The sequence below is a fragment of the Bombus bifarius genome, unplaced genomic scaffold (assembly GCF_011952205.1).
Source record: "Bombus bifarius isolate JDL3187 unplaced genomic scaffold, Bbif_JDL3187 scf7180000008047, whole genome shotgun sequence".
Classification (NCBI taxonomy): domain Eukaryota; kingdom Metazoa; phylum Arthropoda; class Insecta; order Hymenoptera; family Apidae; genus Bombus; species Bombus bifarius.
Genome location: NW_022884413.1, coordinates 385,518 through 401,624, shown reverse-complemented (window position 1 = coordinate 401,624; position 16,107 = coordinate 385,518). Strand labels below are relative to the sequence as shown.

The following is a 16,107-nucleotide window of genomic DNA, read 5'->3' as shown; positions in this document are numbered from 1 at the left end:
GAAACCTACCCACCTACAATCCTCATCCAGCCATAACTTTCCTTCTGCCTCTTACTCAATGAACCTTCGGGGACCAGAATCTCCAGAGAACAAAAATAAAAACTATTCACGCACCAAAAATAATCCCGCATCGCCTTATTTTCGTATGCAGGAAGCTCGTCGCCTACAGGCGCCTTGACGACAACCACATTCGCGTCGTCGTTGCCTCGACAGCCTCGTCCAACGCCACCAAACACCTTGAATTTGACAACCTTCAACGAGCCTTTGGACCTGAAGAAAGAGAAGATCTCACCAGGCGACAAACTGTCTCAGAAATTAATCTCCCCTAATCTGGTGCAGAGCGTTCGTTGCCCTTCACCCGTGGTTCACAACGTGGAGAGTAACGTGCTGAGTCCTGTCCAGGACACCAAAGTCAGCTTCGAGTCGAAAACCATGGCAGAGACTTCGAAATCGACGATGGTCGAACTGTCCAGGACCAGATTCTCCTCTGTCAGCACTTCCATGATGAATTTCCATCAAAACGTGTCGACGTTCAATAATCTGTCCTGCACCACGTCCCCTGTACTACCTGAGATAAGAAATATCATAGCGGAGAATCATTCTGTGGGACAGAACGTGAAAACGCCACCTCCGCCGCCTCCGAGATGGGCGAAACCAGCGATTGGCCCGAATCAGAATAATTTCAGCGTTACTACCACCGTGACGTTCAATGTCAATCACTCGAATGATGTCGGTAGCTCTCAGGTAATTATTTGAGAATAGTTTGGAAGATTAGAGATTGGAAGTTTGGTATTAGGGTTGACGATGATGATGGATCCGATGAGATCGCGGCTTAGAAGACGGAATGATTTAATATCTGTGATTAAATTAGGAAATTGTTATTCGTCAATTGTGTTATAGAATGTTTAGCGATTTATCTTAACACTTAGCCAACCGCGCGCAGAACGAGCTATACGCTTCTCATCGCACTGGACAAGCCAATCTGTACGCTGTCCACTGTGCATTTTTCCAAGCAACGAGGACTAATATTCACTACTTGAAAAACAAAGAAGTCTAAAAATTATTTAACTGGTCAATTATATTTTGCGGTAATGATTTTCTTTACATATTATTCACATATTATTTATGCAAAATATCAAATTAAAAGTATACAAAAATATAGGTAAAATTCAAAACATTAAAGATGACTAAAGATAAATAGCGTGAAATTAAACATTCATAATGCATTTTAATATTTTTTTACAGCGTGGTATCGTTCGGTTATAACTTTATTTAGTCATAACTTTTTAATTAATTTTAACACCACTAAATTGGTGTATTTTATTACATACTGTACTTCATAGAAGCGGAAAAAGTGTCGCAATTGATTGGGAACAATTCCAGGTAAACAATAACTGATAATAACAACAACAAAGAAGGAAAACGCGTCGTCAAAGTCAAACAGAGAGATCTCCCGGTTCGGTCACGCAACGATGTGCTTCACAGAGGGGAGATCTCCCCGTTCGGTTGGCTAAGTGTTGAATATGTGTTTTATTTTCCTTACCTACGGTGCAATCAATTTCTCTATTAACTCTGCATTCTTTATTCACTGTTAATTCAGAAAATTCTAGAAATATTGCTGCTCTATCGATTCTCTACACTCTGTTCAAAATCCACTGATTTCCAATCGAACAATAATAAAATTAAATCACTGACTCTTTGTCTTTCTCTTTCAGAACACCCCATCGGACCCCAACACTTCTCTATTGAGCCCACAGAGCGCCACGTCGAACAAGTCTCTGACCTCAAACTTCTCCGTAAAGTCACCCTTGTCTCCGACGACGCCGATACTCTCCCCAATGTCAAAACTAGTCCCAAACACAGGCGTCAAGACGCCCAACGTTCTTTCACCAACTACGCCATCCAGTACGAGCAAATCGAAACGAAGACGAGACCGAGAAGCTCGAAAGAACTCGCAACACTACCAAGAATCTGACATTTTGGAGTCGTACTATCGAAGTTCACCTGGAGATAAGATTTCGGACTACGAGGATATTTGGAATACTACCGATCAGTCGAACCATTCCACGTGGTCTCCCAACGACAAACTGGCCAGGAATGATGGACCAGCGAACCCTCAGGACCGACTGAGGAACTCGAACGATCGACTGATGGTCCCAGACAGAGTTGCAAATGCAAATTCCGAGAGAAATTTCAACGAACGACTACCAACGAGCGAGCAGTTGATAGTGAGGAACGACAGGATGATCGTGAGAAACGACAAGTCGATCGGTAATGAGAAATTGAGTTACAAGGAGATGACCAGTCCCGAGTTTAGCAGCTTTAAGCCTGCTCAGGAGGCGAAGCCTGTGGAGCAGAGCAATGGATCGCCGGAAGAAACAGGAATGGGCAGGAGACCTGATCTGTTATCTCGAGTCTGTGAGTATTTAGTGCAGAATCGGGTTTATTTGGCAGAATTTATATATCGTAGTATTATATAATATTTGTACATTATAATAATTGGTAGGTGAAACAAATTTCTGTTTGAATTCATCGAATTTAAGAATATAAAAGTGCATAAAAATCTGTAGTTTCGAAATTGGATATATCAATAAATAAGAAGCAAATTGTTCAGCGACTTTCGCTTATCCACTGCCACTAATTCAAAATTATCGTTTACCAAGCAGGTAGCGCGAATTCCTTGAACAGTCCCAGCACAGTGACACCTCCCAGGAACAAATTAGGCTTAATGCTGGCCAAATCAGAGAGCAACAGCCCCCTGACACCAGAGTCGAAGCAGGGTAGTCCGTTTTACGCGGAGCCAGCGGACGCTATCGCGCAGAGCGCGGCGATAATACCAAGAAGACGACCTAGGAACAACCCAGCAACGAATAAATATCGACACAGCGAACCAGGGTGGCTACAAAACCCAGTAGGTGCAAATTCTAATCAGCTGCATCCGATCGACTGGGAGGAATCGGAAGAAACGGAAGATAAGACGCCTCTGATCTCGTCTTCCGTGGATAATTTGGCCAAGAGACTCGGCACCAAAGAGACCAAGAAGATTCCACGTGCCAAGCCAGTACAACCACCAAAGATCAGGACCAAGGTGTTCAACGACACTTCCTGGGCCGTGGACTCCAGCTGGGAATTTATTGGTGTGATACGATTTCTTATTCGTTATATATTTCGTTATTTATGATTTTGTGAAAAGCGACGATCTCTGTAGTTGGAGACCTATCGTTAAATTATCGCTTCGTTGATCTTTTAAATAATTTTGAGGTGAACGAGGAAAAAGATCGTATCGAAAGACACGAGCGAAGAATCTAACACCTTGTTGAAGTCGTAGTGCACACATACACGATTTCTTTTCGAATCAGCGAATCCGACATCGTGTCGTTACATCAAACACATCGATAATACATCATAATATAGCAACCAACAAGCAACTTGAAACGAAAGATACGATCGAATCTCTTGTCCAATCTTTACATAACATCAGCAAATCATGTCGCGATGAATCTAACGATTCGCATAATCTAATCTCTATTTGAGAAAGTTTAAACAAGCTTCCGATAAATCAGCACGTTCTCTTCTGTTATATAAGAATTGTATTCTGTTCGAATAGTCAACCAAATGCACGCATGTAGATGCGCAAGCTGTGCGCGAAATTCATTGAAAAATCGATTTTCTTTCTTTATAAACGATGAATATAGAGGATAGGTCGATAGGGGCAACGATAACGACATTTGATAATATTTGTTCAGGCAACGAAGGGGACGACTGCGATCCGGACTACGACTGTGACGCGGATTACGAGGGCGACAACGTGGCCAGAAAGTTTCCGGACGAGGAGTGTGACAGGGACGTTGTTGGGAACACTTTGACCGTTCAGAGTATCATCCTCCAACGGTAAGTTCCCAGCCGACATCATTCACAATTTGCCACTATTTCTTGTTATTTACAGTCATCAATAGTGTCGATAATGAATCAAACAAAGCTGTTTAAATTCGGACGAGGGAAACATATTTCTTACATCTAAGGGATTGCTGCTATAAGGAGATAAAAGTCCATTTTCCAACAATTTGCGTCGATCAATAAAAGCTAATTAAAAGTCTAGCCAATTGGAATCACTTTACGAGTGTTAAAGAAAAAATATTAATTACTAGACTGCGAATGTTTATTCGATTTTATATTTTTATGAACACAATGAAAGAAATGGAATTTACTTTAATAGAAATCTACTAAACATCATACTGAGTGGTCTACGCTTTAAATATTACACGTATCTTTGCATATTGTACGCACTCTGTAGATTTTTGGAATCTTAAATTTCCCAAAAACGCAGAAACACTCGCAGTCTATTAATTAACAGTTTTAGCAATAAACTTACACGTATCTTTCCATCTTCAAATTTTAGTTAGAGTATTTTTAATAATTTTTAATGGGATCTGCTTAAAAGAAATTCATTTCTAACGAAGCCGAGTAATTTTTGGGAAAAGAACTGCAGAAAAATTACCGAATGTTACTGTACTATAAAAATACCTGGAAACAATCAATGACGCGACTGTAAATTGTTTAAAATAATTATTAGTGATTTTTACGTGTGTCCAATAGGTACCCAGAGCTGTTGAAACCGCCAGACACGTCGGAGTCGCTTTACAGCGACAGGAACTCCTCGTACGACAACGTCGAGAAGAGGAACGAAAGAGAGGAGGCTGGAGACACCAGGAAGGACCAAACTTATGACTCTTCCGAGTGGGAGACGCCATTGGAGACGGACGAAAGCGACGTGGAGAGGATGAAGAGGAACAAGAGCTTCAAAGAACGACTGGACCCTCTTCTCTGTAAGTGTACGAGCTTATATTCTCTTTCTTGCTCTAGAAGACAATAGCAAACATTTAAAAACAGATGGAAAAATAAAAGAACAAAAGATAGAGATTTTGAAAATACACCACCGTGAAATTCCGAAGATTATTTTATTCTTTTTTATAGCATATATAACATATCTTTCAATTTTATTTGTTCGATACAAACTTGGTACTCTTCAATCGTCCATAGTACTATTAGTATGTATTAAAGAGTGTTTATTTCGCATAAACAAAGTATGCTAGCCGAACTGGAGCACGCATGTAGAACGTAGAACTGGAACATACGTATAAAACATATTTATACGGCGATTTATCGACAACTGTCAGTATCGGATGACTCATAGTCAAAGATCCATCGAAGTGCATTGCCAATGCATGGCGCAAGTGTATCGGAAATCGTATCCAGAAGGTCACGAGTCGTGGATGACAGAGTCGTGACCGATCGATAGCTGAAGACCGAGAGGAAGGCAATAGCGAGATGTGTCATAGGAGAAGCGTACCATTGTGTCGACTATCGCGAATAAAAGGAGCTTCCGAATGGATTATGACGTTGCAACGACAACCGATTCTAAAGAGAAAAAGAACCGCTTTAACAAGAGATTGTCGGAGTAAACGCGGTCACGTTACACGCGCTCTGATTTCGTCGATCGTTCTATCCAACGCTAGATGGATAATGCGTGTGATGTTATATGCTGATGATTGCGCTGGTTTCTCGTCTGGAGGTGGAGATAAGAGGATAAGAGGTTGATGATCGTTTCGAGATGATCTTTGTCTGCGACGCATGTCGTTTGTCGAACAGGAAATGCTGGTGTCGATGTTTATCGATGGGTTTTAAAAGGACTCGATATCTGGCTATGGACAAAATAGAAGATTCAAACGTTTGCAGAATGAAAGTAAAAAGGATAGGAGGCTAAACAGTTACAGTAAATTCGAAAGTTTGCGAATATACGAATTGACACGTTAGAAATGAGAGAATTAGAAGAACAAGATAGAAGATTTGGAAATGGAGAAATTTTTTATTTCAATAGAAATATGGAAATATTGCGATATTAGAGGTTTAAAATAGGAAATTGAGGAATCGAAAAATTAGAAGGTTGTAGAAAATTGGAAGAGTAGAAAGTTCGTCCCTTTAAAAACTTGGTAGCTCGAATATGTTTGATAGTTTATAAAATGTATATAAATATATTTGGAGAAAAAAATAGGGAAGTTCAGAGATCAAATAGCTGACACGTTACAAAGGTCAGAATACTCGATAATCGAAAAAATATATAAATTAGTAAATTAGGATATTAGACCAAGGAATTTCAAAGCAAGAAACTAAGCAGATTAAATATGCATAAGCATGAATATTTATGAACACTCTTGCATAATTAATAGATTAAAACTGGAATTAATTGATCTATACAGACAAACTGTAAGCTTTCGTCATCCAACTCTGTATGAATAACAATAACGAACGAATAGAACGTAACTTTTCCGTTGTTAGGATTTCGGTCTTGACGCGCAATTTTCCTGCGACTACGAGCAAACTTCCAAAATTTTCCATCGATCCTCAAACACTTCCTTCCCATGGAAAAGTCACGATGCCGACTCCTTTCAAACGGTAGTTTACGATGCACAATAGAAGTGCGATAAAGAGGCTCAAACTCAGGTAGAACCGATAACTCGCAAAGTGCACGTTGCACCCTTAATTTACTAATCATCAATTGTTAATTCCGAGCAAACTTCCAAAATTTTCCATCGATCCTCAAACACTTCCTTCCCATGGAAACGTCACGATGCCGACTCCTTCCAAACGGTAGTTTACGATGCACAATAGAAGTGCGATAAAGAGGCTCAAACTCAGGTAGAACCTATAACTCGCAAAGTGCACGTTGCACCCTTAATTTACTAATCATTAATTATTAATTCCAGTCGATGCTTTTACGTACTGTCTCTTTATTATTTTATTCTATCAATGGACAAGCAACGTAAATGGAAAATCTCAATAATTACAGAAAGCAAAGAAAGAACACTACCGATGCATATCCTCCTCAAGTTGAGAAACATGTAATTCTCTTACGTTTCTTCTTGGATTTTATGTTGTACATTTGTAATTATTGTCTTGATACAAGGACGATCTGAAGGTGTTAAAAATTGTTGAGCTTCCTTTTACAAGGAAGAAAGAAATAAAATAAAACTTCACGAAGAGAAAGATACCGAAGATCGACGAATTTCCTTTTCATCGAAAGCAGAGTCGAGGATTATTGTTCTCTCGTTCAGTGAAAATTTCTTTTGTTGTAATTTTACGATTTTATCGACGATGCTTGCAATTTATAATTAAATTGCGAATATTGTAATTGATAAAAAGATCGTAAATATTTTACAATAATATACTTGCAATGCTATAATTATAGAACAATAATATTTATTTAATTGTAATGATAAGATATTTACTTTATTAGCAAAAATGATTCATCATTTTTGACTAAATTCCAATCCTCTCGGACACTGTTCGAAATGCAAAATTTACTCCTCAGTAAATTAGAAGTAAAAAAATGTAGAAATAAAATAAAAGGAAGAGTATGAAATAAACTTCGTCCTTTATTTACTGTTCACAGTTTTGTGACAAGAGAAATCGCTAGTGGCACACGCAACAAACGCATCAGTTAAAATAGAAACGTTTTATCTTCGGTGTCAACGTAACACACATGGCGGAAATCATTTTATTATCCCGCGATACATGCGTTCATCGCGATACGATTATCACCGCCTTGGGCACGTCTGTCTTTGTAAAAATTCGTTACCGTTGTCACGTCGGAGACACGAGAAATCACGAAATAGATAGATCGCCGGTGATCTCCTCGCGTCGCAGTTCGAACGTTTCACGAATAAAATGAAGAAATTGAACTTCGTATATGATAATGGGATTTTTATTATAGAAATCGAACAGAATGACGGTTCGAAGTGTTACAACGGAATAAGGTTTCGAGCGCTAATTTAGGAGGATTTTTATATCGAGGTTTTGGAGTGATTATCGTCGGATGTATATCAGAGGCGACTATTCCGTTTCTGTCTGATTATTATTTCGATAACTGTGGCATGCAGAATGTTTCGTTTACCTGATTACTGTTTCTAAAGGCCTAATGGCCTTGTTGAGCATGTGACACCGTGCTACGTTTCAATCTCGTCCACGTTACCCCATTTCTTCGCGAAATTATCTCGCCTAGATGTGGATCATCGAAATTGTGAAGTCACTGTGTCAAGCGCTTGCGAAAGAAACGTAGAAATCCAGCGCGTAATTAACTATAATTAGATTAAAACGAGTCTCCATAAAGAACGACGGAAGAAACTATCATCGCAAAGTAAGAATCGTTTTTTCTATAACAAAAAAAAAAAGAGAGAGATTATTTTACTATCCCATAATAAAGACCGTCTAAACAAAATTATCTCCATCGAGCACCAAAGCGCGTTAATATTTAATTAGCAATATCAAAATAAGAAAAACAGTAGATAAAACACGAGCATCCTTCGTGCTTTACTACACACAACAGAGGGAACGAAGCAAGTATTTTATATAAAATCAACAAGTAGCTTCTGCTATCGATGCTGAGATATAAAAAAGACCATTGGAAAAAGAAGAGAAAAAGACGGAAATAAAAACGCAACACGACAAGACGTGGTCGATCTATTATAAAATCATAATAAAGATAAATGGAGTTGGCAGATGCAGTAGCAATTTGTAATACGGTACAGTTGAATCGTGACAGATACCTCGATTCTGCCGATCGTTAGTCGTGCACGTGAACAGCCGGTGAATACAGAAACTCACGTTGCAAACGATGCATCGAAAACGTAATCTGTCGTATGGAAAACGCGTTCGTTTCACTCGGCGCGGCTAGCATCGGTCGTTAATTATCTTCGTCTACTCCCCGAGTACTCTTTTGTCCCTGTTTTCTTTTGTAAGAGAGTATCGACGTTCTCGTTGTCTGGCCCCTCCGAGAATTAATTCGTACGGGGCCATGGAAATTTTCACGTTCGATTTATTTTACGGTGCATTTGAAATTTTCGAGCAACGATTTGAACGAACAACGATAAAGCCGATAAAATATATAAAGTATAAAAAAAGAAAAAAACAATAAGAATAGAGATTTCGAATAAAAGAAAATTTCTAACGTATATTTTTCGAATCCTCGAATTTCCTACGCCTCGACATTGTCTTAATTTATATTTTTCAAATGCGTATTCTCTAATTGTCGTAATAGTTTTGAATTGCAAAATTTCGAATGAAAATTGTGTTAATTCTCGATAGATCTCGAATTTCTAAATCTAAGACGACCTAAATTATAAACAAATTAATAAAACATAACAATTAAAACAGGTATAATAATTGATCGTAATAGAAATTAAATCCTGTCCTGCAATTGGCACGAATCCAACACCTAATTTTATTGCTATATCGCTTTATTGCTTTAACAATAGCCCGGAAAAACTCAAACGCGCAATTAAATCCGTCAGGTATACGGAACAAGCTATGCGAAGAATTTGAAAGATATCGTTTGTACGAAATGTAAAATACTGTTCAACGACGTTCGTCCTTTAGAAATAAATTTAATCGAAGTAAATTTAATCTTGCGAAGTTTCTCCAAAGTGTCGATATTACGACATATCTTTTCATCTTCGAGGGTTTATGACGAACAACGGTATCTAACTACAAGGCGAACGATAATGGCTGGATTTGCCAACAAATTGGAATAGTTTACGAGGTGTCACTGGTTGGAACAGCAAACTCGCATGTTGCGCATCGTTGCTCGTAATCGTCCCTTAAGTTTAAATGCCGCGTTATCCGAGGGGTTGTTTCATAGCCGGCTATAAAATAAAATCGCTGGGAATAATTTGAACGATCGTTTCGTCGTTTCCAGAATATTCGATAGATTCGTGGAATCTGCTAAATATTCGATACGCAAAGATACGCGAAAGTGTTGAATATCGAAAACACAGTAGCCGATATAACGTTTAATAGGCGAAACGAATCTCCGTGTCTGGGTCCTACTTTTTCGATCATTTTCATAAAAATATAAAATCGCAAAAACGTGCGCAGGTGCAGTCGTTGACGTATGATTTCTCGTAGAATTCTTCGAAAAATTTGTTACGTTCTACAAGCTTTCCTTTTTCTTTAACTGTTTACCTCTGCAACGAAACAATATTTATCTACGAAGAAAAGATTTTGTTCGTAACAATATGGAAACATTGATCACGGTGTAACAGTGGCCGATCCATTTCCAGCGCTTAACGTAATACGACGTAGTAACAAACAAGTCGCTAGAACTTGCTTGTTTTCGTGAGTAGGTAATAGGCTGCGAATCGTCTGACAGTGTTTGAACAATCAGGTTTTGAACTGTAACTCGTTGTCCGATAGAACACAGTTATCAGCGATGATTCTTGACAAATTATTTCCGATATTTTATACTCTATTTTCTTCCTTTTTCGAATGGCCAGGTAACAAGGGTTGTTTCTCCACTGGTTTTAAAGACTGTAAAAAATATTTCTACGAAGAATTATAACGAAATTTTTATATCGCTCGTTCACGGTGAATGAATATTTGTGCAAAAACGTGTTTTAATGAATATTTATGCAAAAACATATTTTAATGAATATTTAAGCAAAAACATATTTCCCATAAATGCATAAACAACCGAAGTCTAATTGTAATCACAAAAAAGAACGCAACAAAGGCTTCGCCTAATGGATAATTTGGAGCTCTCTAATTAAAACTTTCCGATAGTTAAGCTTACGCTCGAAGGACAATGAAAACAGTGAATGTATGTCTTCGTCTATGAATGTATGAGTCTGTGAACCTTTTTAATTTCTTCGAGTATTAGCTCACGTTTAAAGGGTTGGAAAGGGCCGGATTTATCGGTAACGATAGCAATCGCCAAAATTCATCAACCTATGTCTTCCGTTTGCAAGCTGATTACTTGCCCCCCTACCAATACAAAGCAGCCCGGAGGTTACCTTTTCGCGATAGCGCTGTCCATAGTTCAGTGTTCGCCGATTCAGCGTTGGTGAAGCCTCGTGGAGGATCGAATTGGACCCAGCCCAGAGCTCGATGACTTCGATCTCTGAGAATCATCCTGAGCTTTGTTGACGATTCGAGCTGAGTTTCGATCGGTGCATACAGCGTTCGTCAAAGTTTCTTCGCGTTATTTCACAGTTTTTTCGTTCAAAATTTTCCGAGGAACAGTGACGATCGATCGAAAAATTTCCGAAAAGTTTGACAGAATAGTGTTCAAAATCTTTGATCGAGTTCGAGCTTCGTTGCACGTACGAAGATTACACGAACGATTTTCGATTTTTGAAAAAAATTTCTGTCTCGTGAAGAGGATTCTCGTGACCATCGTTCTTCCATTCTCCCGCGAAAGAATCGTACGAAATTTCCGTCGATCGTTCTCCAACGATAAACAACGACAAAGAGTCCTCGTGGAAGAAGCTTTTCCAAAGGAGGGTGCATATATCTGGCCTTAAGATTCCAGGGTCGACGAGATAACCGGCCGACGAATCTCGAAGACGTCTAAACGTGCTGCCCTGTGTCGTCGTCATCGATAATTTTCAATGGAGTTGCGAAGTTGATAAGCCAATTGCCTCGAACAGAAGTCCTTCGATCGCAGAACATTTCCGCAAATTAATCGATCTTCGCCTCAGATAGCGGCGAGTACAATTGGCGGAAAGAAGAAATACGAATGAGAAGTAGACTCGCAGGGATCTATCGATCGAGCTATCGTGTAACACTGTAGAAAGATCGTGAATAGTCGAACTATCTGAATCTTGCGAAGAAGAAAACTGGAAAATCGAGCTTGTCAGCGTATTTGATTTGATTGGAGTTTACGAGCCAAGATTCCTGGGTTGAGGATATAAAACAACGATATTATAGCGAACCATGGAACGGTGCAAACTAAAATTTTGGAAAATTTGGCAAATTAAGAAGAAGATGACCAGTCGTACCACGACAAAGGTGCATACGGAAAAGGGCGAGCAAGTCGTAAAGAAGAAGAATATCTTTCTGAGAATTTCCAAATGGTTCCGGTGCATTTGCAAGAGATTGCGAAATGGTATCGCAATATGTAAAAGTAAGCGGCGATTTCAAATTTCAAGTTTTTAAATTTAGAAACGTCCGAATATTCGAAATGTTGAATTTTCGAAATTTCAACGAACACATGCGTTCTCTTCTGAACCTTTAAATATTTGAACACCGTATTGGAAGAGCTCTATATCGGAAAACACGAAAGAAATTTTGTTTGCGTAGCTTAAGGAGCTTTTTTTCCAACAAATTATCGCATGGATGTTAACCGATAGTGGGAGATGATCAATTTACTATCTTTATAAGCATGTGTATAGTGTACGGATAAAATCTGTTTGCAATGTCTTTAACATACTTCACTTAGTTCAAAATCCCATGTATCATTAGTGGCGCCCCTTTGATAAGACAACGCTTTGCGATACCGTGCCTATTTGCTAAGATATCGAATTAAAAAAAATTAAATAGCAGTAGTGATCAAATAACAGTATGGAACTAGGAGTACGAGTATTTGCATCCCTCTATCGACGTTCATTCTTTATTCAGTATCTATTATTTAAATCGCTATTTCAACGTTTATTCCTCTTTATCGATGCTTTAGTCAATGTTTATATCGATGGTCTTTCGTTTCTTGCTATCAGAACGAATAAACTGGAAGCCACGCGCAATAAAATGATCATCCCCGTTTTAAAATCAATAAAAGATATCGAATAATTTGGAGAAATCGTTCACGCTAAGACCATTTATTTTAATCGATGCCTACCCCCGTATTTGATAAAAAATTTAATAAACTAATAACAAGCTTGAATTTGATGACCCAACGATAAACACCCCCTTCGAATAAAAGCCTGCAATTAATAGAACCAAGAACCTAATCGAATTTTTCTTTGCCCCGCAGCTCCTCCGAGGTTGCAAGCCCTCAGGAATCGTGACAACGGAGGCACAGGCTCCAGCATAAGATCGTACGCCTTGCAGCTAGCCGCTGACAAAACTACCACCTTCTCTCAGAATATCGATAATTTCATCCAATGCACGAAAGAAGGGAAAGAAGCCAGTCCGCACGTGGTTATGAGAAACATGAGACAGTTCATGTCTGGAATGAAGAACTATTTGGTGAAACACGGCGAAAAGGAGTTCGAGAAAGAAGTGGAGAAGGAAAGATTGAAGCTGAAGGCGAATGAATTTTTGAATCTGGACGCGATTTTGGAGGGCGTGATGATGAACCTGGTGGTCAGACCGCTCAGGGAACATGTTTACAGACTGTTTGTGGATCATTACGCGACCACCGGTTCGTTGCAAACCCTCGCCGAGAGCATTCAACACGCCCAAGGGAAACACATTCAGGATCTCGGCGTTCGAGTTAGTAACCGTTTGTCGAAATGATCATTGTCTGCCGAATGGGAGTTGTTCTAATATGGAGTTTATTCTTGTAGTCCCTCCTGTGAGGGTAGTTTACCAGTAGGGGTAGTTTGGAGAGGCTATTATTACCTTGTATGATCGTAGTTGTTGTAGTTTAGTAGGAGATTAAATATTTTAGTTCCTTTTGCATTTCCCTCGATTAGGGGAGCTTTTTTCTCCCTCTCTGGAGGGTTTGAGAAAGAGAATAAAGTGAAACTCGAGATTAGTAACTTTATTTATTTCGATTTATTTCCTGATTCAAAGAGAGCAGAAGAAATAGGCTTTGATTATAGTGCTGTTTGGCAGATTTTTAAAATAGCGAATCTTCGTCTAACTGTAATTATTTATACGCGATACAGATTTCCTAGCATATCTAGTTTCGTCTATTAGAGATTAGAGTAATCAGAATCTAGAAATACGTAGCTAGAAGGCCTCAAATTCTTAAAGTAGATTACAGTTTATATCATCGAAGCGATTAAGCTTAAAATAAAAATCGATAAATATTAATAATAGTTTTGTTTACAGCCAAAGATCATACCCCCATCGGAGCCCAATTTGGAACGAATCCTCAAGTGCATCGATCGTCTTCAGAAGGCGGATTCACCTTTGGATAAGCTGGAAAACCTTCTCGCAGCTTTTTCGGCAATTTTCAACTCTGTAAGTCGCGTTACGAGCCCCTTCTCGTTTTTAAATAAATATGTGATTTCTTGTTCGATACGAAATTTAAATGTTTATCGTAATATTCATAAATGTGTATCGTATTCGGAGCAAATTTTAAAGGCTTATTGCGATTGGCTTTTCAGGTAAAACACGCAAATTCTGGTAAACATTTGGCGCTGGGTGCCGACGACCTCCTTCCTCTTCTAGTTTGGGTGTTGGTTCGTGGCAGAGTTGTGGACGCTGAAGTGGAGGCTGAGTACATGTGGGGCTTGCTTCATCCCTCTCTTCTCACTGGCGAAGGGGGATATTATCTGACGACCTTGTCCAGCGCAGTTCACGTTTTGAAGACGTTCAAGTCCAGCCAGGGAACGATGTCCACTTTAAATGTAAGTGACTTGGCTGATGCTGGCCTCTGAAGCATTATATTTATCAAATTTCTATGGTTTTTTTAGTGTAATGTTAGTATACAACTTTAAGAAGTGTTAATCTTCTTTAGATTTCAATGAAGATATATCGATATACTGTGTTATTATTTATAATTTGAATATTAATATTCTGTTATACTATTAGTATATATTAAATTAATACATCAATAAAAATGTCTGTATATGTTGAACAATTGCTATTTGAATGTTTCAGGGCTGTGGAACACCAGACTGTTCATCCGTACTACGAATCTTAGTGCCAGATGAACTGCATGGATCCCTGAACACCAGAACGTTGCCTGTGCGACCGAATATGAACACGAGAGAGATCTGTCGCATTCTTGCACATAAGATTAGATGCACCAACCCCCAGGACTATGGACTGTTCAAACTGGTTCAAGGGGAAGGTAAACGCTAGTTTTACCAAATTTGTACAATTTCTATTGTCATCGTTAGAAATTTCAATTTTATTAACACATTCGTCTGTTATTGTGTTCCTTCCTATCGTTAGATGGATTATTTGCTTATTAATTTTTAGAATATAAAAATTTGTACAAACTTTGCTAAAAAAAAATTTGTCTACAAACATTTAATTAAGGATACTACATATATGATTTATAACGTATTAATGAAAAATACACACAAAATAAATTATTAAGCAGGTAATTTACATACTTAAGAAATTAGCTAAATAGCTGAAGAACGATTAAAAAGCAATTACAGAATTGCAACATCGAACAATTAAAAAACAGTTATAATTAAACTACCATTTACTAACCTGTGCTATCACGGTGATATAAATTAAAGAGATATTACATAGATTTTTTTTTATTTTCTCTTACAGAAACCTTACTCGGTGACCACGAGTGTCCGCAAGAACTCTCTCACTGCCTTTTCGCTTACAAGCGGATCGACGCGAAGATAGCCTGGCCGAAGACCAGTTCTTAAGCCTCGCGAGCATCAAACCTCGTAGAGTTAACGATGTCGGTTTCGTGGTGGCGAAACTAACAAGTCTGAAACACCTGTCTCTACTCTTACTGTTAGTTTCGTTGCTAGCACCATGTTTTCCTTTTGATCGTCTCATTGTTCACACATTTTACATGTAAGTCCGTAACGAATTTTTCAATTTCCAGCACAAAAACCTCTTCGGTAATCTAACTCTTAGAATATACTTGAACACTGCCAGGTATAGACAGCTTTCGAACGATCGACGTAAAAACGAAAAAAAAGTCCACTGAAAGCGACCAAAGTTTAATTTAAGGAAAACGATTACTAAACCTTGTACTTTTATTCGTAAATCGTGTTAATCTAGATCTATATTCCCACATATCCGGTATTTAAAATCAGTACAATCGTCATCATTCTATTGGTCGCTTTTTGATATATAGAATTCTTGCCCATATTTTTTGTAATTAGTAATTAATGTAAAGAAAAAGAAGGACTTGTCTTAGCTGCGCGATGGTCCAAAGAAATTGTATTATTTGTCTGAATCATTTAGCTGCTGAGGGTGATGATTATAGTAGTGCAATCTAGTAGTGCAATGCGTAGCTGGGTACGATCTCGAAGTAAGAATTTCATATAACGCAGCTAAAGAGTCTGAAAAAGCAGAGTATGATCTTACGATCGGGCGATTAGCATTCAATCGGATTTAATTTGCTTTAGAAGCAAGTGCTAGAGCGTCGGATCGGCTAAATGGAGGGTCGATTCAGTTCGTTCGTTG

General features: G+C 38.5%; 1 protein-coding gene across 13 annotated transcripts in view; it reads left to right on the top strand.

Annotated features, from left to right (window-relative positions):
- The window catches only part of LOC117207984 (protein sprint), a 157,133-nt gene extending 141,485 nt beyond the window's left edge, over nt 1-15,648 (top strand). For 11 of the 13 annotated variants that reach the window (XM_033448741.1, XM_033448740.1, XM_033448751.1 and 8 more), the window contains 10 exons: nt 152-744; nt 1,716-2,418; nt 2,664-3,137; nt 3,747-3,891; nt 4,597-4,826; nt 12,803-13,263; nt 13,828-13,959; nt 14,106-14,348; nt 14,602-14,794; nt 15,232-15,648. In XM_033448741.1, the coding sequence (XP_033304632.1) occupies nt 152-744; nt 1,716-2,418; nt 2,664-3,137; nt 3,747-3,891; nt 4,597-4,826; nt 12,803-13,263; nt 13,828-13,959; nt 14,106-14,348; nt 14,602-14,794; nt 15,232-15,335 (3,278 nt within the window). In that variant the 3' untranslated portion in view covers nt 15,336-15,648. The remainder of the gene's footprint in view (nt 1-151; nt 745-1,715; nt 2,419-2,663; nt 3,138-3,746; nt 3,892-4,596; nt 4,827-12,802; nt 13,264-13,827; nt 13,960-14,105; nt 14,349-14,601; nt 14,795-15,231) is intronic. The other 2 variants (XM_033448739.1, XM_033448747.1) reach the window with 1 other exon arrangement.
- Nucleotides 15,649-16,107: the final 459 nt, after the last annotated feature.